General features: G+C 39.5%; 1 protein-coding gene across 2 annotated transcripts in view; it reads right to left on the bottom strand.

Moving 5' to 3' along the window:
* stab1 (stabilin 1) overlaps window positions 1-24,651 on the bottom strand; it is a 216,691-nt gene that overhangs the window by 170,864 nt on the left and 21,176 nt on the right. For both annotated transcript variants that reach the window (XM_072912860.1, XM_061940474.2), the window contains exons 4-16: window positions 20,018-20,103; window positions 19,768-19,837; window positions 19,589-19,684; window positions 16,699-16,812; window positions 16,401-16,588; window positions 16,197-16,333; window positions 14,472-14,599; window positions 14,306-14,382; window positions 9,713-9,835; window positions 2,671-2,808; window positions 2,528-2,599; window positions 2,347-2,460; window positions 2,210-2,263 (exon numbers count right to left, since the gene is read on the bottom strand). In XM_072912860.1, coding sequence (XP_072768961.1) covers window positions 2,210-2,263; window positions 2,347-2,460; window positions 2,528-2,599; window positions 2,671-2,808; window positions 9,713-9,835; window positions 14,306-14,382; window positions 14,472-14,599; window positions 16,197-16,333; window positions 16,401-16,588; window positions 16,699-16,812; window positions 19,589-19,684; window positions 19,768-19,837; window positions 20,018-20,103 — 1,397 coding nt within the window. The remainder of the gene's footprint in view (window positions 1-2,209; window positions 2,264-2,346; window positions 2,461-2,527; window positions 2,600-2,670; window positions 2,809-9,712; window positions 9,836-14,305; window positions 14,383-14,471; window positions 14,600-16,196; window positions 16,334-16,400; window positions 16,589-16,698; window positions 16,813-19,588; window positions 19,685-19,767; window positions 19,838-20,017; window positions 20,104-24,651) is intronic.

The raw sequence follows: 24,651 nt of genomic DNA, 5'->3' as shown, positions 1-24,651 counted from the left end.
TATTGCAGCTCGGAAGAGTTAGGGCTGCATCGGATTCTGGGTATTTGTTTTGTTGTGTTTATGTTGTGTTACTGTGCGGATGTTCTCCCAAAATGTGTTTGTCATTCTTGTTTGGTGTGGATTCACAGTGTGGCGCATATTTCTAACAGTATTAAAGTTATTTATACGGCACCGTCAGTGTAACCTGTATCGCTGTTGGCCAAGTATGGGTTGCATTCACCTGTGCATGCGTGCTGAAGCCACACGTATTGTGTAACTGGGCCAGCATTCGCTGGACTGGGTGAAAAGTGGACAAGACGATTTTTGGGAGGGGCACTGAAATTTGAGAGTCTCCCAGGAGAGTTGGCAAGTATGAGAATTAGCGGTGAATGCGGTGTTACCGCGGCACGGCACCACCGCTGAATATAATCGGCGGGCCAGCTCTAGTGTTAATTTGATATCGCCTCAAGGGCCAAGTGAAATTACACGGGCCAGAGTTTGACACACATGCGCTAGACAATGAAGAGTGCTTACTCCGCACGTCAATATCTCCGTTCGGTGCCACACGTCCACACCATCAAAATGCCGAGGCAAACATTTCCAGATCAACACCGTATGAAAAGAATAGTGATTTTTTTTAGTTGTGATTTCCTTCTCTGCATGAAAGTTTAAAAGTAGCATATATTAATGCAGTATGAAGAAGAATGTTTTAATATAGACACATAGAATCATCATACTGCTGTGATTATATGCATCAAGTGTTCATTCAAGGCTAAGGCAAAATATCGAGATATTTATCGTGTATCGCGATATGGCCTTAAAATATCGCGATATTAAAAAAAGGCAATATCGCCCAGCCCTACCATCTACGCTCCGTAATATCATCAAAAGGTTCAGAGAATCTGGAGAAATCATTGCACGTAAGCAACAAGGCTGAAAACCAACATTGAATGCCCGTGACCTTCGTTCCCTCAAAAACCGACATCAGTGTGTAAAGTACATCTTTATAACTTCAAAAAACACTGTCAGTAACTATAGTTTGTCGCTATATATGTAAGTGCAAGTTAAAACTCGAAGTGAAAACCATTTATCAACAACACCCAGAAACGACGCCGGCTTCGCTGGGCCCGAGCTCATCTAAGATGGACTGATGCAAAGTGTAAACGTGTTCTGTGGTCTGACGAGTCCACATTTCAAACTGTTTTTGGAAACTGTGGACGTCGTGTCCTCCGGACCAAAGAGGAAAAGAACCATTCGGATTGTTATAGGCGCAAAGTGTAAAAGCCAGCATGTGTGATGGTATGGGGGTGTATTAGTGCCCAAGACATGGGTAACTTACACATCTGTGAAGGCACCATTACTGCTAAAAGGTACATACAGGTTTTGGAGAAACATATGTTGCCATCCAAGCAACGTTATCATGGACGCCCCTGCTTATTTCATCAAGACAATGCCAAGCCACGTGTTACAACAGCGTGGCTTCATAGTAAAAGAGTGCGGGTACTAGACTGGCCTGCCTGTAGTCCAGACCTGCCTCCAATTGAAAATGTGTGGCGCATTATGAAGCCTAAAATACCAAAACGGAGACCCCCGGACTGTTGAACAACTTAAGCTGTACATCAAGCAAGAATGGGAAAGAATTCCACCTGAAAAGCTTCAAAAATGTGTCTCCTCAATTCCCAAACGTTTACTGAGTGTTGTTAAAATGAAAGGCCATGTAACACAGTGGTGAACATGCCCCTGTGCAAACTTTTTTGCAATGTGTTGCTGCCATTAAATTCTAAGTTAATGATTATTTGCAAAAAAAAAATTACATTTCTCATTTCGACATTAAATATCTTGTCTTTGCAGTCTATTCAATTGAATATATGTTAAAAAAGGGTTTGCAAATAATTGTATTCTGTTTTTAATTCACAAATTACACAACGTGCCAACTTCACTGCTTTTGGGTTTTGTACTTCTGAACTGTGCTCTTTAAATGTCTTTTTTGTTCTTGTGTTTTTTTGCCTTATTTTTTGTGGTCTTTTTGTATAAATCTCCCCATTTTGGGAGGAACAATCCTATCCTACAAGCACGACAATAAACACATTGTTAAATGAATACCTCTCTGACAGTGTCAGTCAATAGTGATCATTATTATCTTTAATGCTTGTGTTGGATCTCTTTACCTGTGCAGGTGTAATGTTAAAAGTCATTAGCTCCACAAGGAAATGATGGATGAGCTACTTACACTGGCCTTGGAGAAAATGTGGTGCTTGAGCAGTTCTTGAAGTTTATATTTGGCCTGGGAAAAGAAAAACAAGATGAACGAAAGAGAAGCTAAAAATGCTAATGAGCGCATGATGACGTCATGGCAGGTGTTTGTACGTGGTTGAGCATGTAGAGGATGCTCCCGTCTCGGGCTTTGTCCACAGCCTCGTTGCTGGGGATGAAAACAGTCAGAGGTCCTGGTCCGCTCAGAGGGAGCAGCGTCCCACAGTTCTGCGGACAAGAACACAAACGTCACATCCCGTATCGTCGGTCAGCTTTGTGGGAACGAGACACTCACATCAACCAGAGACAGGAAGCGATTGAACAACGGCTCCTTCCTCACAATCTCGCCAATGGACACATCTTGGTACTGCACTCAAGGACGAAGACATGGTTGGATAAGGGCAAACGGGAATTATTGTTTGTATGCGGTGGCCTCACCGTGCCTTCTGCAGTGGGCCTGTCAGGAGGCTTGCTCCCAATTGGCAGGTCAATGATGTGGATGATCCCATTGGCCGCTGGGAGGTCCGCCTGGATGATGGTGTACAGCCGCTTGGGATCGTCCATTAGAATGAACCTCTACGTGAAGGCCAGAAAATACCAACACTCTCACTGGAACCAGCTTTTTTAGTCAGTATCAACTAGGGATGTCCCGATCCAGGTTTTTGCACTTCCGATCCGATACCGATATTGTTTTTTGCACTTCCAATCCGATACCGATACTGACTGATACCGATACTGACTGATACCGATACTGACCGATACTGGCCTATCCGAGCATGTATTAAAGTTTAAAGTTATTTAGCCTACTTAGTTGTCAGAATCATGTTGAAAAGGGTTTTAGTACTCTTGATAACAACTAGCCAGCTGAATTAGGGGAGTTTGAATAATACACAATGGTTGGTAACAAGAAACTGACATGTTTATTCAAGGATAAACACAAAATAGACAAAATTATACATAACAGAAATGGCATCATTGAAACTAGGGCTGGGCGATATGGCCTTTTTTTAATATTGCGATAATTTAAATATCTCGATATTTTGCCTTAGCCTTGAATGAACACTTGATGCATATAATCACAGCAGTATGATGATTCTATGTGTTTTGATTGATTGATTGAGACTTTTATTAGTAGGTTGCACAGTGAAGTACATATTCCGTACAATAGACCACTAAATGGTAACACCCCAATAAGTTTTTCAACTTGTTTAAGTCGGGGTCCACTTAAATTGATTCATGATACAGATATATACTATCAGATACATACTATCATCATAATACAGTCATCACACAAGATAATCACATTGAATTATTTATAATCCGGGGTGTGGGGGGGGCGCCTGATGTAAGTGTCAAAAAGACAGCCAAAAGAGTTTGATATGAGAATAAATCTAAAGTTAAAATATAGGGTAGAAATGCACCCATTTGCAGGAAAGGTAGTCTTGATTTTCAAAATATTCTTTCAAGGCTTGCATGTCTACATTAAAACATTCTTCTTCATACTGCATTAATATATGCTACTTTTAAACTTTCATGCAGAGAAGGAAATCACAACTAAAAAAATCACTAATTTTTTCATACGGTGTTGATGTGGAAATTTTTGCCTCGGCATTTTGATGGTGTGGACGTGTGGCACCGAACGGAGATAAGCGTCTCGACAGGACAGACGTTACAATATTTGAACAATGATGACGAAAACTGTTTTCTCTGTCGTGTCCGTGTGTCGAAAATTGTTATGCGCTTATTTTTTTATTTGATTTTGTGCGTGGCATAGATTTGCCGTGCGCAGAGGACGTTTGAGCAGGCGCGCACCTTAGCGGCTGCGCTAGCATCACAGCTAACGTTAGCCATGCTGCTACCTCGCTCTCTGCTGGGAGAGGGCGTATACGTATGTGACGTGTGACGTGTGACGTGTGTAAGAAGTTGCGCTTGCTGTCTGTGAGAAGGAGACAGAAGAAGGAGTGGGAAGAGCCTGTAGTGCAATGCCAGCAGCTAAAAGCAACTGCGTGAGAATCCACAGACCTGTGGATGTGTTGAAGGTGTGCTGGAAAATGCGGAACGGAAATAGGGAGCAGCAGAAAAGTGGAATGTATTATTTAAATCGGTGTGTTGGAAAACACGGACCAGAGTTTTTTTTTTAAACTGGATCTGGATCGGCATTTTCCCATGCCTTGCCGATACGCATTTTTGGGCAAATATCGGCGGCCGATCCGATCCAAATATCGGATCGGGACATCCCTAGTATCAACGGGTTCATTCAACAATACGCGTATTATTCCCAGCAGGCACAAGACGTTGATACAACGTTGATTATACATACATGTCCTTTAAAACTGACATTGAAACAACGTTGTTAAATAGTTGTATTTGTAAATTGAGACAATGTTGATGTCCAACGTTGGATCCCCGTTGTTGGTTGGGAAATAACCAAATTTCAATGGTCAAATCAACGTCACAACCCAACATTGATTAAACGTCGTCAAGAAGCATGTTTATTCAATGTTGTATTTGTGTTGTAGAATATTGGTTGGAAAATAACCAAATTTCAATGGTCAAATCAACGTCAGAACCCAACATTAAATAAACATTGTAAAGAAAAATGTTGATTCAATGTTGTAGAACAGTGATTTTCAACCACTGTGCCGCGGCACACTAGTGTGCCGTGAGATATCGTCTGGTGTGCCGTGGGAAATTATGCAACTTCACCTAATTGGTCCAAAAAATATTTTTTGCAAATCAATAATCATAATAATGTGCCGTTGTCTAGTGCCTGTGCTGTGTAGAGCTTGGCATGGTAACTAAGTAATACTCCATATCAGTAGGTGGCAGCAGGTAGTTCATTGCTTTGTAGAAGTCGGAACGCGTCGAGGATGGTTTGACGTGATCCCAATATGCAGAGCACAGCGGGAGACAGCGTGCAGGTAAAAAGGTATGTAACGCTTAAACCAAAAATGAACAAAAGGCAAGTCCCGCTAGGAAAAGGCACTGAAGCATAGGGATGGCTATGTAAAACAAAAGAAAAACTGAACTGGCTACAAAGTCAACAAAAACAGAATGCTGGATGACAGCAAAAACTTACAGCGTGTGGAGCAAAGACGGCGTCCACAAAGCACATCCGTACGTGACATGACAATCAACAATGTCCCCACAAAGAAGGATGGTGTACGCACAACTTAAATAGTCTTGATTGCGAAAACAAAGCAGGTGCGGGCAATACCACTCAAAGGAAGGCGTGAAGCTGCTACAGGAGAACACCAACAAAACAGGAACGGTCACCAAAATAACAGCGCAAGACAGGAACTAAAGCACTACAAACAAACAACAACAAAGTCAAAATAAGCCACGACAACCTGGTGGGGTTTAATTTTTTAACCTTTTCTGCTGGTGGTGTGCCTCCGTATTTTTTTTTAATGAAAAAAATGTGCCTTGGCTCAAAAAAGGTTGAAAAACACTGTTGTAGAACATTGGTTGGGAAATGACAACATTTTAATGGTCAAATCAACGTCAGAACCCAACATTGACTAAACGTCGTCAAAAAGTATGTTGTTTCAACGTTATGCTTGAGTTGTAGAATATTGGTTGGAAAATGACTACATTTTAAATAGTCAAACCAACGTCAGAACCCAACCTTGATTAAACGTCGTCAAAAAGCATGTTTTTTCAACGTTGTATTTGTGTTGTAGAATATTGGTTGGAAAATGACCAAAATTCAATGGTCAAATCAACATCAAAACCCAACATTGATTAAATGTTGTCACAAAGCATGTTGTTTCAATGTTATGTTTGAGTTGTAGAATATTGGCTGGGAAATGACCAAAATTCGAATGGTCAAATCAACATCAGAACCCAACATTGATTAAATGTTGTCACAAAGCATGTTGTTTCAATGTTGTATTTGTGTTGTAAAATATTGGTTGGAAAATGACCAAAATTCAATGGTCAAATCAACATCAAAACCCAACATTGATTAAATGTTGTCACAAAGCATGTTGTTTCAATGTTATGTTTGAGTTGTAGAATATTGGCTGGGAAATGACCAAAATTCAATGGTCAAATCAACATCAGAACCCAACATTGATTAAATGTTGTCACAAAGCATGTTGTTTCAATGTTGTATTTGTGTTGTAAAATATTGGTTGGAAAATGACCAAAATTCAATGGTCAAATCAACATCAGAACCCAACATTGATTAAATGTTGTCACAAAGCATGTTGTTTCAATGTTATGTTTGAGTTGTAGAATATTGGCTGGGAAATGACCAAAATTCAATGGTCAAATCAACATCAGAACCCAACATTGATTAAATGATGTTTCAATGTTATGTTTGAGTTGTAGAATATTGGCTGGGAAATGACCAAAATTCAATGGTCAAATCAACATCAGAACCCAACATTGATTAAATGATGTTTCAATGTTATGTTTGAGTTGTAGAATATTGGCTGGGAAATGACCAAAATTCAATGGTCAAATCAACATCAGAACCCAACATTGATTAAATGATGTTTCAATTTTGTATTTGTGTTGTAGAATATTGGTTGGAAAATGACTACATTTCAATGGTCAAATCAACGTCTGAACCCAACATTGATTAAATGTTGTCAAAAAGCATGTTGTTTCAATGTTGTATTTGTGTTGTAGAATAATGGTAGGAAAATGACCAGATTCAATGGTCAAATCAACATCAGAACCCAACATTGATTAAATGTTGTCACAAAGCATGTTGTTTCAATGTTATGTTTGAGTTGTAGAATATTGGCTGGGAAATGACCAAAATTCAATGGTCAAATCAACATCAGAACCCAACATTGATTAAATGATGTTTCAATGTTATGTTTGAGTTGTAGAATATTGGCTGGGAAATGACCAAAATTCAATGGTCAAATCAACATCAGAACCCAACATTGATTAAATGATGTTTCAATTTTGTATTTGTGTTGTAGAATATTGGTTGGAAAATTACTACATTTCAATGGTCAAATCAACGTCAGAACCCAACATTGATTAAATGTTGTCACAAAGCATGTTGTTTCAATGTTATGTTTGAGTTGTAGAATATTGGTTGGAAAATGACCAAAATTCAATGGTCAAATCAACATCAGAACCCAACATTGATTAAATGTTGTCACAAAGCATGTTGTTTCAATGTTATGTTTGAGTTGTAGAATATTGGCTGGGAAATGACCAAAATTCAATGGTCAAATCAACATCAGAACCCAACATTGATTAAATGATGTTTCAATGTTATGTTTGAGTTGTAGAATATTGGCTGGGAAATGACCAAAATTCAATGGTCAAATCAACATCAGAACCCAACATTGATTAAATGATGTTTCAATTTTGTATTTGTGTTGTAGAATATTGGTTGGAAAATGACTACATTTCAATGGTCAAATCAACGTCTGAACCCAACATTGATTAAATGTTGTCAAAAAGCATGTTGTTTCAACGTTGTATTTGTGTTGTAGAATAATGGTTGGAAAATGACCAGATTCAATGGTCAAATCAACGTCAGAACCCAACATTGAATAAACGTCGTCAAAATGCATGTTGTTTCAACGTTATGTTTGAGTTGTATAATATTGGCTGGGAAATGACCAAAATTCAATGGTCGAATCAACGTCAGAACCCAACATTGATTAAATGTTGTTTCAATGTTGTATTTGTGTTGTAGAATAATGGTTGGAAAATGACCAGATTCAATGGTCAAATCAACGTCAGAACCCAACATTGAATAAACGTCGTCAAAAAGCATGTTGTTTCAACGTTATGTTTCAGTTGCTCAACGTCAGGACCTAATTCAACAAGTTCTCAACGTTGTTTTAATGTCTTGTGCCTGCTGGGTTGTGCGTGTAAAAAAGTATAAATGTCGATAAATAAGGTAGCCAAAATATTAGAAACCGTATGCTGGAGTGCAGGAGTGTATTCCAGACAGGAGGCTCAACAAACTGAGTTTAAACCTAAAATATGCCTTGGTATGCACATACAACACTTAAAAACCTTTCGCTTATCAGTATGTGGAATTTAATGAAGGAATGGATTAAAGTAAAAAGTTAAACAATGTACAAATATGATCCAATTTAAGAGGCTGTTCAAACTAAAAGTGTTTCCAAAAGGGGTGTACAAACTTTTTGAATGGGGGGCCGCATTGGGTTGAAAAAATTTGTCCGGGGGCTGAAAGCCAACTGCGCACACACACACACACACACACACACACACACACACAATATTGCCAAAAGTATTTGGCCACCTGCTTTGACTCACATATGAACTTGAAGTGCCACCCCATTCCTAACCCATAGGGTTCAATATGATATGAGTCCACCTTTTGCAGCTATTACAGCTTCAACTCTTCTGGGAAGGCTGTCCACAAGGTTGTGGAGTGTGATTATAGGAATTTTCCACCATTCTTCCAAAAGCACATTGGTGAGGTCACACACTGATGTTGGTGGAGAAGGCCTGGCTCTCAGTCTCTGTTTGAATTCATCCCAAAGGTGTTCTATCGGGTTCAGGTCAGGACTCTGTGCAGGCCAGTCAAGTTAATCCACAACAGACGCTGTCACAAATGTCTTTATGGACCTTGCTTTGTGCACTGGTGCACAGTCATGTTGGAAGAGGAAGGGGCCCACACCAGGAGTTGGGCTTGGCCCCTTAGTTCCAGTAAAAGGAACTTTGAATGCTCCAGAATACCAAAACATTTGACAATTCCACGCTCCCAACCTTGTGGGAACAGTTTGGAGCGTGCCTCTTCCTCTTCCAACATGACTGTGCACCAGTGCACAAAGCAAGGTCCATAAAGACATGGATGACAGTCTGGTGTGGATAAACTTGACTGGCCTGCACAGAGTCCTGACCTGAACACCTTTGGGATGAATTAGAACCGAGACTGAGAGCCAGGCCTTCTCGGCCAACATCAGTGTGTGACCTCACCAATACGCTTTTGGAGATGGTGGAAAATTCCTATAAACACACTGCGCAACCTTGTGGACAGCCTTCCCAGAAGAGTTGAAGCTGTAATCGCTGCAAAAGGTGGACCCACATCATATTGAACCCTATGGGTTAGGAATGGGATGGCACTTCAAGTTCATATGTGAGTCAAGGCAGGTGGCCAAATACTTTTGGCAATATAGTGTAAGTGTGTGTGTATATACAGTACAGGCCAAAAGTAAAACCTGTGATCTACATCAACAATATGATTTGTCTGAGTGGCTGGACAGGACAGATTTAAAAAAAATTATAATTTAAAAAAACATTCTTTTTTTTAATGTTTTTGAATCGATTAAGAATCATTACAAATAAGAATCGTGACTCAATCTATTTTTTTTAACCTCCTTTGTGGAATACCCTGCAACCACCACAACTATATGTTCGTAGAGACAACCACAATATATCCCACTGGGCATCCTCCCGATATATTAATGATGTGACGAAGCTGAGCATTATTGTTACAGACGACCATCTCAAAGTAGCGCGCAGCACTTGCCTTGTTGTCCTTGCTTCTCATCCTGGCACCTCCGTACATGTTGAAGTCTCGGGCCTCCATGTCCTTGAGGACGTGCTGGCCTATGATCAGGTGGTTGCGACACATCTGCTCCTCATTCACAGACTGCAGACAAAACGGAGTATGATCAGTGCACTACAAAAAGTCAGTGTTCAAAAAGAAGAAAAAAATATATACAAAAATGAGGGGTATTTTATTTGAACTAAGCAAAATTATCTGCCAATAGAACAAGAAAATTCGGCTTGTCAAGACTTTCCAAAACAAGTAAAATTAGCTAACTTCAATGATCCCAAAAATACCTTAAAATAAGTATATTCTCACTAATCACAAGTGCACTTTTCTTGTTAGAAAAAAAAACGAGACCTTTTTGCTCAATATGTTGAAAAATATTCTTAAATGAAGTAAATGCTAGATCTTGACATAATGATATGCGCTCGGCATCATTTTTTTTTTCATGCTTGAAGTAAGAAATTATTACTTTAAAAAAGTAGTTTTATACTTGTGAGTGTTGATGAACAGTTGATATTCTAGTTTCAAGCATGTTTTACTCAATATAGGTCATCAAATCTCAGCAACAAGCTGTAATATCTTACTGAGATCATTTCGGACCAAAACACTTAAAACAAGTAAAACACTCTAACATAAAATCTGCTGAGTGAGAAGAATTGTCTTATCAGACAGAAAATAAGCAAATATCACCCTTATTTGAGATATTTCATCTTACTTAGATTTCAGTTTTTGCAGTGTGGTGGGCCGTCAGGGCCAGCAAGGCCTTCTCTGCTGGCCATCATGATCATTATTTAGAAAAAGTTATTCTTAATTGACTTTCCATAAATATTTAAAAGTATTCATCTTTTTTTTTTTTTTTTTAAATCGTGCTCTGTTTGTGTTGTGTTGTGCTTGCTCGTTCCTCTTGTGTTATCTTTTAACCTGCCTATTGCTTTTTGGCTACCCATGTGGTAAATTTTAAATGTGCTTTATAAATAAAGTTGATTTGATTTGATGGTCTATTCATGTCACATTAGCATACCTGCCAACTTTTGAAATCAGAAAAACCTAGTAGCCAGGGTCCAGGGGCCGCAGGCCCCGGTAGGTCCAGGACAAAGTCCTGGTGGGGGGTTCAGGGGGGCTTTCGACGCAAAATGATTGATTGCATTCAGACAGGTTAAAATGTTGCTAAAACCATCACTTTTCTATCAGTCACAGTGACTTTTCAAAACAAAAATATTACAGCAAAAATCATATGGGTTGATTGACATGTTTATTCTGTAAGCTAACTTCAATAGTTTGAAATTATTTTGACAGTTAATGCCAGTTATCCTGTCAACCTTTCACAAGACTTCAATTTGTTAATTGAAAGTATAAACAGTATAAACACTTTTTACAGTAAACAAATGGTAAAACAGTACTAAACAATTCCATAAAAAAGAAAATTGGTGTCATTATTAACTTTCTGTCCAAGCTTGTATAATCTACTGCCTTGTTCAATTGTAAAAAATATTCTGTGCCTAAAATTCACATTTCTATCACAATTATCATACTGTAAACATGGTAAGCTAACTTCATTACAATTAATAGTCCTGTCAATAGCATGGAATTACAATTCAAATGTAGTTTTTTTGTAAGCCTTTCAAAAGAATTCAAAATATGAAAAATTCATGAAAATTAATTTAAGCCATCAGACACTTGAAAAGTGGCACATCACATCTCTAATGTAATCATTTGAACTTTTCAACAGAAATAGCACTGCAAAAATATTAAAGGACATACTTCTGTATTTTGGTAGTTATGATGTCAACATTTAACAAGATTTCTTCAACTTGGACTTGAAAGCATAAACAGTATAAACACTTTTAACAGTATAACAGTACTAAACAATTCCAATAGATAACATTGGTGTCATTACCTTTTTGTGGCTAAAATCCAAATTTAGCAACAGCATTAGACTTGTGTTTTTTTGTCCCAACGTGGTCTTTTACATCGCTAATTCCTCCGTGTCCCATCGAAAAATCTTGTCTGCACAAGGTGCAATTCGCGTAGTTTTCACCCTTTTTGGAACGGATAATTATTCCCGGATAGGCTTTTGAATATTCTTCACGGAATGACTGCAGTTTTCTTTTCGGTTTAAGACTCGTTTGCGATTTTTCTCCGGCTGATTCCATGATCGTTCGCTCGTTTGGAAACAATGGGCAACAGGTGCCTCGTGCTTGGCAGCGGTGCTATAAATAGCCTCGCGCATGGCATTCGGAATGGCTCGATAGGAAGTTACGGGAAGCAGTGTCGATTGTCATTGTTGTTACGCGATTTCGTGAATAAAACTTAAAAAAAATAAAATAAATTTAATTAATGAAAAACCGTATTTTTTATCACTGCAACCGTAACCCGGAATAGGTTGATGAAAACCGTACTAATTACGGGAAAACCGGAGTAGTTGGCAGGTATGCATTTTTAGAGCTTTTATCCAATCAAAATTCAGCTAGCTAGCCTTCCGAACCAACGTTAGCGGCGGCTGTGCAGATTAACCAACGGAGGACATTCAGTTAACAGACAGTTGCGATAGCCGTTCAGATCACAAGTCGTTGACGGTAGCCTTACGTTGAACGTGACTGTGATTGGATACTCACTTGTCACTCCCAAGTATCCAATCGCTGGTCGCGATTTACGAAAGCAGCGGAGAAATCAGCGGTACTCACTTTTTTAACCAACAAATAAGCAGAGCAAAACGTTGATTGGGTGGCAGATATACACTACATTGCCAAAAGTATTTGGCCACCCATCCAAATGATGAGAATCAGCTGTCTTAATCACAGGTGTATCAAATCAAGCACTTCGGCATGGAGACTGTTTCTACAAACATTTGTGAAAGAATGGGCCGCTCTCAGTGATTTCCAGCGTGGAACTGTCATAGGATGCCACCTGTGCAACAAATCCAGTCGTGAAATTTCCTCGCTCCTAAATATTCCAAAGCAAACTGTCGGCTTTATTATTAAAAAAAGTGAAGAGTTTGGGAACAACAGCAACTCAGCCAGGAAGTGGTAGGCCACGTAAACTGACAGAGAGGGGTCAGCGGATGCTGAAGCGCATAGTGCAAAGACTTTCTGCACAGTCAGTTGCTACAGAGCTCCAAACTTCATGTGACCTTCCAATTAGCCCACGTACAGTACGCAGAGAGCTTCATGGAATGGGTTTCCATGGCCGAGCAGCTGCATCTAAGCCCTACATCACCAAGTCCAATGCAAAGCGTGGGATGCAGTGGTGTAAAGCACGTCGCCACTGGACTCTAGAGCAGTGGAGACGCCTTCTCTGGACTGATGGATCATGCTTTTCCATCTGGCAATCTGATGGACCAGTCTGGGTTAGGAGGTTGCCAGGAGAACGCTACATTTCGGACTGCATTGTGCCGAGTGTGAAATTTGGTAGAGGAGGAATTATGGTGTGGGGTTGTTTTTCAGGAGTTGGACGTGGCCCCTTAGTTCCAGTGAAAGGAACTTTGAATGCTCCAGGATACCAAAACATTTTGGACAATTCCATGGTCCCAACCTTGTGGGAACAGTTTGGAGCGGGCCCCTTCCTCTTCCAACATGACTGTGCACCAGTGCACAAAGCAAGGTCCATAAAGACATGGATGACAGAGTCTGGTGTGGATGAACTTGACTGGCCTGCACAGAGTCCTGACCTGAACCTGATAGAACACCTTTGGGGATGAATTAGAAGGGAGACTGAGAGCCAGGCCTTCTCCACCAACGTCAGTGTGTGACCTCACCAATGGGCTTTTGGAAGAATGGGGGAAAATTCCTATAAACACACTCCGCAACCTTGTGGACAGCCTTCCCAGAAGAGTTGAAGCTGTAATCGCTGCAAAAGGTCATATTGAAACCTTTGGGTTAGGAATGGGATGGCACTTCAAGTTCATATGTGAGTCAAGGCAGGTGGCCAAATACTTTTGGCAATATAGTGTATATTTGCGAGGCCATTTTTTTTAACTGTTTTTAACTTTTAAACTGTTTTTTATCTAACAAACTGTTCTTAGGGTAATTTATATTTGCTTTTTAATTGTGTATTTTTATTTCTGTTTTAAATGTTATTTTTTTAGTCTGTCCTTTGCCTCTATTTCTTTGTGGTGTACAGCCCTTTGTTTTTCAACTGTGCTTGTCTTTAAAGGGCTTTATAAATAAAGTTGGTATGGTATGGTATTTTCAAGAAGGATATTTTAAAGAGAGACTTTGTGATTTTTTTTTTCACATTCAATATGTTTTTTTTTTACAATTATTTTAGTTTTGACAGTACCACGTCCAATGCGGGTTTATTGATTTTTAAATGTGCAAAAAAATAGCCCGTTTTGTACACTGGTGACAAATTGAGGTGTTTCAATGCCCAGTAGTGTACAAGTTGTTGTATAGTATTTTTCAAGCCGTGGTCATGTGGCAACATCAATTATGGTATTTTGAGAGGTAATTATTGAAGTCTGACTAAGTAGGACATCACTGAAGGCCTGGGTGGAAAACGTACGGCCCGCCACTGAGTATGACTGGACCTGTGAAGGCGGGAGTGCTATGAAGAGAGCAAAGAGCTTACAGTCAGAGGAGTTTCGAGGAGAGGGACAAAAGCTGTGAATGGTCCACTGTGACTTAGCAGCTGTAAGCAGCCTTTCTCTGAAAGGCAAAAATGAAAACAAACACACTCAGCAGTCAATTGTGCCTTCTTAGGGAGCAGAGTGACTTTTCTTATTTGATCTTTTTACCAAACAGGCTGACGGCGCCTGTCAGTTTTCCTCTCTGGTTGCCACTTCTGTCCAGCTCCCACAGCTGCTCCATCAGGGTGCCATAGCAACGGCGGCCATCGCTGATCTCGCCTGGCTGGCACGCACATCTAGAGAGAGCAGGAGAGACCAACGACTCTAAATCTTAGCGAGGCCCTTGCGTCGCAGGGTTTTTGGGGTTTTTTTGGAGTCGGCCTGGCGCTTGCGGTCACGCCCTTTCCGATGCCCTGACCCACCAGCACAAATGTTGGGACTCCAAAATTTAAATTTTTCGCTATACCTGACGAGACTGCAAAATATGAGGACTTTTCGTGCATGTTAAGGACCTCAAAAAGGCGTCCAAACATATATAAAAGAAAAAACACAGCAATTTCAATAGGTCCCTTGCATAAAATAACGTAAAATAAAATGAAATAAAATAATGAAATAAAATGAAAATGAAATGAAATAAAATATTTAAATTAAATACAAAAATAAGAAAAGAAAAGAAAATAATGAAATAAAATGAAATAAAAAAATATCAAATCAAATAAGAAAATAACATAAAATAATGAAATTAATTTAAAAAGAAAAATAATAAAATAAATTAAAATGATGAAATAAATGTATTTAAAAAAAATTTTTATATAATTAAATAAATAAATAAAAAATATATATATAATAACACAACATAATCAAATGAAATGAAATGACAAATAATAAAATAAGATCAGAGAATTCAATTAAATAAAAAATAATAAAATAAATTATACTAAAATAAAATGATTAAATGAAATTTAATGAAATACAAGTTTATAAAAAAAAGTAAAATAAAATAATGAAATTAAATTACATTAAATTAAATGAAATAATAAAATAAAATAACATTTAATTTAATTTTGATAACAAAAATAAATGCTTGGACCACATTGTTGCAAGATCAGATAATATTCAAATGTAGAAAAGTACATTTTTCTGTCAAAACTGGCAGACTTAAAAAAAAAATTTGTGGTGGGCCACATAAAATGAGATGGCGGGCCACACAAATGATGTGGCGAGCCAAATAAATGACGTGGCGGACCACATAAAATGACTTAGGAGGCCATTTAAAATAATGTGGCAGACTTTATAAAAAAAAAAAATTAAAATAAATATATATTAAAAAAATTGTGGCGGGCCACGTAAAATGAGATGGCGAGCCACATAAATGATGTGGCAGACAAAACAAAAGGACGTGGCGGACCACATAAAATGACGTGGCGGACCACATAAATGACGTGGCGGACCACATAAATGATATGGCGCACCACATAAACTGAGATGGCAGTCCACTTACTGATGTGGCGGACCACATAAATGATGTGGCGGGCCATAAAATGACGTGGCGGACCACATGAAATGACGTGGCGCACCACATAAACGATGTGGCGCGCCACATAAACGATGTGGCGGGCCACATAAACGATGTGTCGGGCCACATAAAATGAAGTGGCAAGCCACATAAAAAGGAAGTGGCAAGCCACATAAATGATGTGGCGGGCCACAAAAAAGGATGTGGCGGGCCACAAAAAAGGATGTGGCGGACCACATAAATAATGTGGCGGGCCACATAAATGATGTGGCGCACCACATAAAATGATGTGGCGCACCACATAAATGATGTGGCGCGCCACATAAAATGATGGTTCTTGTGTTAGAGATGATAAGAAAAGAAGGTGTGTTCCTCACCTGGCTTTCCCATCCAGGCCAGTTTGACAGACTGCAGAAGAGTGACAGGTGTCTGCTGAGCAGGCTGACACCAGCCGACAGCCCGACCCAGTATCTCCCCCTACTGGAGACATGCCGGACATGCACTCGCAGCGCGCCTGAAAAAAGACAGGAAAGTTATATTTTTACGCCTTGTGCCATCAACTTCCTGTGAAGCGTCCTCGCCTTGTTGGGTCCTTTGAAGACACACACGGTGGAGTTGAAAGGACAACCTCCATTGTTGACGACACAGGGGTTTTTGGGAACGCAGATTCTGCCGTCACCCTCAAAGTCTGGCTTGCAGGCGCAGCTGACCTTTGACCCCTGGGAGGAGCACTGTGCGTTGACATCACAGCTGCTGGCGACGCACACACCTGCAGAAAAACCATGCACTGCATCGACTGATGTTTGGCTTTTAGAAGGGAGCTAATGTTGCTAATGCTAAGGGGGAAGATCCAAAGTGGTGGTTTTGAGTCATGTTTACTTGCACATTTGTTCTGCTGAGTCTTCCTGTATCCTGGCAAACATTCACACGTGGCAGCGTCTCCTTCTCCTTTACAGTACGAGTAAGGACTGCAAGAACTGCACTTGCTGCTCACTGAACGCAGCATACAACACACATTATCAACACAACATACAACACACATAATCAACATAAAAGACAACACACATAATCAACACAAAATACCACTTGACTATATACACGTGTCATATATATATACAGGTAAAAGCCAGTAAATTAGAATATTTTGAAAAACTTGATTTATTTCAGTAATTGCATTCAAAAGGTGTAACTTGTACATTATATTTATTCATTGCACACAGACTGATGCATTCAAATGTTTATTTCATTTAATTTTGATGATTTGAAGTGGCAACAAATGAAAATCCAACATTCCGTGTGTCACAAAATTAGAATATTACTTAAGGCTAATACAAAAAAGGGATTTTTAGAAATGTTGGCCAACTGAAAAGTATGAAAATGAAAAATATGAGCATGTACAATACTCAATACTTGGTTGGAGCTCCTTTTGCCTCAATTACTGCGTTAATGCGGCGTGGCATGGAGTCGATGAGTTTCTGGCACTGCTCAGGTGTTATGAGAGCCCAGGTTGCTCTGATAGTGGCCTTCAACTCTTCTGCGTTTTTGGGTCTGGCATTCTGCATCTTCCTTTTCACAATACCCCACAGATTTTCTATGGGGCTAAGGTCAGGGGAGTTGGCGGGCTAATTTAGAACAGAAATACCATGGTCCGTAAACCAGGCACGGGTAGATTTTGCGCTGTGTGCAGGCGCCAAGTCCTGTTGGAACTTGAAATCTCCATCTCCATAGAGCAGGTCAGCAGCAGGAAGCATGAAGTGTTCTAAAACTTGCTGGTAGACGGCTGCGTTGACCCTGGATCTCAGGAAACAGAGTGGACCGACACCAGCAGATGACATGGCACCCCAAACCATCACCCAACCATGCAAATTTTTCATTTCCTTTGGAAATCGAGGTCCCAGAGTCTGGAGGAAGACAGGAGAGGCACAGGATCCACGTTGCCTGAAGTCTAGTGTAAAGTTTCCACCATCAGTGATGGTTTGGGGTGCCATGTCATCTGCTGGTGTCGGTCCACTCTGTTTCCTGAGATCCAGGGTCAATGCAGCCGTCTACCAGCAAGTTTTAGAGCACTTCATGCTTCCTGCTGCTGACCTGCTCTATGGAGATGGAGATTTCAAGTTCCAACAGGACTTGGCGCCTGCACACAGCGCAAAATCTACCCGTGCCTGGTTTACGGACCATGGTATTTCTGTTCTAAATTGGCCCGCCAACTCCCCTGACCTTAGCCCCATAGAAAATCTGTGAGGTATTGTGAAAAGGAAGATGCAGAATGCCAGACCCAAAAACGCAGAAGAGTTGAAGGCCACTATCAGAGCAACCTGGGCTCTCATAACACCTGAGCAGTGCCAGAAACTCATCGACTCCATGCCACGCCGCATTAACGCAGTAATTGAGGCAAAAGGAGCTCCAACCAAGTATTGAGTATTGTACATGCTCATATTTTTCATTTTCATACTTTTCAGTTGGCCAACATTTCTAAAAATCCCTTTTTTGTATTAACCTTAAGTAATATTCTAATTTTGTGACACACGGAATTTTGGATTTTCATTTGTTGCCACTTCAAATCATCAAAATTAAATGAAATAAACATTTGAATGCATCAGTCTGTGTGCAATGAATAAATATAATGTACAAGTTACACCTTTTGAATGCAATTACTGAAATAAATCAAGTTTTTCAAAATATTCTAATTTACTGGCTTTTACCTGTATTCATATACACACAGAGACAGAGACAGAGAGAGAGAGAGAGAGAGACAGAGAGAGAGACAGAGACAGAGACAGAGAGAGAGAGAGAGAGCGAGCGAGAGAGAGAGAGATAAATATAGAGATGTATATGTGTGTGTGCACGTTTTTACACATATATAGGTTATATAGTGTATTTATTTATATATATATATATATATATATATACATATATATACACATACACACATACATTGACACACACATATACATACATATATAGACACAAATGTATATATGTACAAATATATATATATATATACATAAACATAACTGCATATATATGCATATACTGTATGTATATAGATATATAGAGATATATATATATATATATATATATATATATATACATACACACATACATGCATATATTGACACACACATATACATACATATATAGACACAAATGTATATATGTACATATATATATATACATAAACATAAATGCATATACTGTATGTGTATGTGTATATATATATATATATATATATATATATATATATATATATATATATATATATATATATATATATGCATACATTAGTAATTGCAGCAACATTTATACAGTGCTGTGATGAGGTGGCGACTTGTCCAGGGTGTACACCGCCTTCCGCCCAATTGTAGCTGAGATAGGCTCCAGCGCCCCCCGCGACCCCGAAGGGAATAAGCGGTAGAAAATGGATGGATGGATGGATTTATACAGTGTCCCCTTATGGTTGGAGTGTGAATGGAAATTATCAAAAACGTTTAAACATCTAATCTTTGTCCAGAAAATATCAGGGATAAACGAATTATCTTTTTTTTTGTTATTTTTGTTTTTGTTTTATCTAACATATTTGTAATCAGAAAAAATGGTGAAAAACAAAAACATTTTTGCTGATATGGTAGACGCAGTCAGCATAGAATCTTTACAGTCACACGACGTACAAAAACAGATTTGCAAGGGCAAATGAATGAGGAATGATTCTACAATCTTAGACCTCATATCCCTACTGTAAACACTGATCATCAAAACTTCAAGAGCTCACCTTGGTCACAACGCTTGCCCGTGTATGGCGGCTGACACAAGCACTGTCCACTTCCCTCCGGACCTTGGTCGCACAATCCGTGCACACAGTCACACACTGACACAGTAAACAGCGACAACATGAGTGCAACATTCTCTCACCATCATTTCTACCAAACCTAACATGCAGCACCTCGTTACCTTGATCACACTTTTTGCCATAAGTGTTCTCTTTGCTGCACTCTTGGCAGGCAAAGCCACTGAATCCTTCCTAAAAGAAAAGTTGCTTTTCTTAGTCCTCATTTAGTCATCACTTTCCAGGGAATTTTACACCAATATTCTGAGTTGTTGGTTAACTAATGCGGCGTTTGAGTTCCTCTGTATTCTAGTGTTTGCTTAGATGTCACCTCTGAGTAAAGAAGGAAATAAGACAGACAGGAAGTATACTGACATCACAGACACAGGTCCCATTGCCCAGGTCTCCATCCACGCAGCTTCCATGGAAGTTACAAGTCTTCCCCGACCAGCTCGGACAGGCTAGAGGAAGAGGGATGGAAGATCTTTAGCTTGGTGTCTACTACTATATATACATAAACATATATAGACATATATATAGCGTCCTTGGAGCGACTACCACGACAAGAAGCGCAGGAAGAAGTGAGGCGGCGTGGACACGGAGGTCGTCTACTCACACGTTTGTTTTGTACCACCATAACATTTTCTTCTCATTTGGCCCGTGTAAAATATTGTGAACATTACACTTTTTACCTTTCGCATTTGAATCGATACGGTACAAATTCACGGTTCCTGGGAAACGATACCGGTACTTAAGGGTACTTAAGTGTAATAAGTACATGACTGGCCAGGGGTGTCAAACTCGTGTACACTATGGAACACATAAAATGATGTGGCGGACCACATAAAATGATGTGGCGGACCACATAAAATGATGTAGCGGACCACATAAAATGATGTGGTGCTCCATATTAAATGATGTGGCGGACCACATAAAATGATGTGGCGGACCACATAAAATGATGTGGCGGACCACATACATAAGTAATGTGGCGGACCACATACATAAGTAATGTGGCGGACCACATTAAATGATGTGGCGGACCACATAAAATGATGTGGCGGACCACATAAAATGATGTGGCGGACAACATAAAATGATGTGGCGGACAAGATAAAATGATGTGGCAGCAGACAAGATAAAATGATGCGGCAGACAAGATAAAATGATGTGGCAGACAAGATAAAATGATGTGGCAGACAAGATAAAATGATGTGGCAGACAACATAAAATGATGTGGCAGACAACATAAAATGATGTGGCAGACAACATAAAATGATGTGGCAGACAACATAAAATGATGTGGCAGACAACACAGAATGATGTGGCAGACAACACAGAATGATGTGGCAGACAACACAGAATGATGTGGCAGACAAGATAGAATGATGTGGCAGACAACATAGAATGATGTGGCAGACAACATAGAATGATGTGGCAGACAACATACATAAGTAATGTGGCGGACCACATAAAATGATGTGGCGGACCACAGTTAAAGGATGTGGCGGACCACATAAAATGATGTGGCGGACCACATAAAATGATGTGGCGGACCACATAAAATGATGTGGCGGACCACATAAAATGAAGTGGCGGACCACATAAAATGATGTGGCGGACAACATAAAATGATGTGGCGGACCACATAAAATGATGTGGCGGACAACATAAAATGATGTGGCAGACAACATAAAATTATGTGGCAGACAACATAAAATGATGTGGCAGACAACATAAAATGATGTGGCGGACAACATAAAATGATGTGGCGGACAACATTAAATGATGTGGCAGACCACATACATAAGTAATGTGGCGGACAACATAAAATGATGTGGCGCACAACATAAAATGATGTGGCGGACAACATAAAATGATGTGGCGGACAACATTAAATGATGTGGCGGACCACATTAAATGATGTGGCGGACCACATAAAATGATGTGGCGGACCACATAAAATGATGTGACGGACAACATAAAATGATGTGGCGGACAACATAAAATGATGTGGCGGACAACATAAAATGATGTGGCTGACAACATAAAATGATGTGGCGGACAACATAAAATGATGTGGCTGACAACATAAAATGATGTGGCAGACAACATAAAATGATGTGGCAGACAACATAAAATGATGTGGCAGACAACATAAAATGATGTGGCGGACCACATAAAATGAAGTGGCGGACCACATAAAATGAAGTGGCGGACCACATAAAATGAAGTGGCGGACCACATAAAATGATGTGGCGGACCACATAAAATGAAGTGGCGGACCACATAAAATGAAGTGGCGGACCACATAAAATGATGTGGCGGACCACATAAAATGAAGTGGCGCACCACATAAAATGAAGTGGCGGACCACATAAAATGAAGTGGCGGACCACATAAAATGAAGTGGCGGACCACATAATATACTGATTTTCATTGTTTTGTGTGTGTTCATGTTCAAGGATCTAAAAACGTTATAAAATATGTGTAAACATGAAATACAGGCAGTAAATAAATATATAAACAGAAACTACGTTTTGAGAATAATAGTAATAATGATAGCAATAAAAGAAATAGAAAATAACGGAATAAAAATTAACAGCCTTCGGAGGAGTTTATAACACAGGTGTCAAACTCAAGGCCCGGGGACAAATTTGGCCCGCCGCATCAATTTACGTGGCCCACGAACGCGTTAATAAAGTACATTCTTACTAAATGTATTTGTTCTTTCCATTTTGACAAAAAAAAATACAGTACAGGTCAAAAATTTGGACACACCTCCTCATTTCAATGCATTTTCTTTATTTTCATGACTATTTACATTGTAGATCGTCACTGAAGGCATCAAAACTATGACACCTGTGAAGTGAAAACCATTTCAGGTGACTACCTCTTGAAGTTCATCGAGAGAATGCCAAAAGTGTGCAAAGCAGTAATCAGAGCAAAAGGTGGCTATTTTGAAGAAACTAGAATATAAAACATGTTTTCAGTTATTTCACCATTTTTTGTTTTGTATGATAACTCCACATGTGTTCATTCATAGTTTTGATGTGACAATCTACAATGTAAATAGTCATGAAAATAAAGAAAACGCATTGAATGAGAAGGTGTACAAACTTTTGGCCTGTACTGTATATACTGCATGAAATTGCATAACTTTAATATTATCCAATATTGCAACAAACATTATAAAAGTTAAAGGTAAAGTACCAATGATTGTCACACACACACACTAGGTGTGGCGAGATTATTCTCTGCATTTGACCCATCACCCTTGATCACCCCCTGGGAGGTGAGGGGAGCAGTGGGCAGCAGGGGTGGCCGCGCCCGGGAATCATTTTTGGTGATTTAACCCCCAATTCCAACCCTTGATGCTGAGTGCCAAGCAGGGAGGTAATGGGTCCCATTTTTATAGTCTTTGGTATGACTCGGCCGGGATTTGAACTCACAACCTACCGATCTCAGGGCGGACACTCTAACCACTAGGCCACTGAGTAGGTATTATCATAGTTTCCAAACATTGTTTTTGTTGTAATGAAAATGAAATACTTAAAAATCTGCTTGACTTATGATTTCAAAGGGAGTAAAAAAGGACAATAGATTTTTCGATAAAATCTACGGTGGTATTTACTAGGGATGTCCCGATCCAGGTTTTTGCACTTCCGATCCGATACGATATTGTTTTTGCATTTCCGATCCGATACCGATACTGACCGATACCGATACTGACCGATACTGGCCTATCCGAGCATGTATTAAAGTTTAAAGTTATTTAGCCTACTTAGTTGTCAGAATCATGTTTTAGTACTCTTGATAACAACTAGCCAGCTGAATTAGGGGAGTTTGAATAATACACAATGGTTGGTAACAAGAAACTGACCTGTTTATTCAAGGATAAACACAAAATAGACAAAATTATGCATGACAAACAGAAATGGCATCATTGAACTAGGGCTGGGCGATATGGCCTTTTTTAATATTGCGATATTTTAAGGCCATATTGCGATACACGATATATATCTCGATATTTTGCCTCAGCCTTGAATGAACACTTGATGCATATAATCACAGCAGTATGATGATTCTATGTGTTTTGATTGATTGATTGAGACTTTTATTAGTAGGTTGCACAGTGAAGTACATATTCCGTACAATTGACCACTAAATGGTAACACCCCAATAAGTTTATCAACTTGTTTAAGTCGGGGTCCACTTACATTGATTCATGATACAGATATATACTATCAGATATATACTATCATCATAATACAGTCATCACACAAGATAATCACATTGAATTATGACATTATTTATAATCCAGGGTGTGGAGGGGGGCGCCGGATGTAAGTGCCAAAAAGACAGCCAAAAGAGTTTGATATGAGAATAAATCTAAAGTTAAAATATAGGGTAGAAATGCACCCATTTGCAGGAAATGTAGTCTTGATTTTCAACATTTTCTTTCAAGGCTTGCATGTCTACATTAAAACATTCTTCTTCATACTGCATTAATATATGCTACTTTTAAACTTTCATGCAGAGAAGGAAATCACAACTAAAAAAATCACTAATTTTTTCATACGGTGTTGATGTGGAAATTTTTGCCTCAGCATTTTGATGGTGTGGGCGTGTGGCACCGAATGGAGATAAGCGTCTCGACAGACGTCACAATATTTGAACAATGATGACGAAAACTGTTTTCTCTGTCGTGTCGGTGTGTTGAAAATTGTTATGCGCTTATTTTTTTATTAGATTTTGTGCGTGGCATAGGTTTGCTATGCGCAGAGGACGTTTAAACAGTGCGCAATTGCACAAGCGCGCACCTTAGAGGGAGCGTTGCTCGCACGGCTGCGCTAGCATCACAGCTAACGTTAGCCATGCTGCTACCTCTCTGCTCGGGGAGGACGTATACGTATGTGACGTATGACGTGACAGTATGTGACGTGTGTAAGAAGGTGCGCTGCTGTCTGTGAGAGGGAGACACAGGAAAGAGTGAGAAGAGCCTGTCG

Source organism: Nerophis lumbriciformis, linkage group LG03 (genome assembly GCF_033978685.3).
Source record: "Nerophis lumbriciformis linkage group LG03, RoL_Nlum_v2.1, whole genome shotgun sequence".
Lineage (NCBI taxonomy): Eukaryota > Metazoa > Chordata > Actinopteri > Syngnathiformes > Syngnathidae > Nerophis > Nerophis lumbriciformis.
The sequence above is the reverse complement of the archived record's forward strand: the minus strand, read 5'-3'. Positions and strand labels throughout refer to the sequence as shown.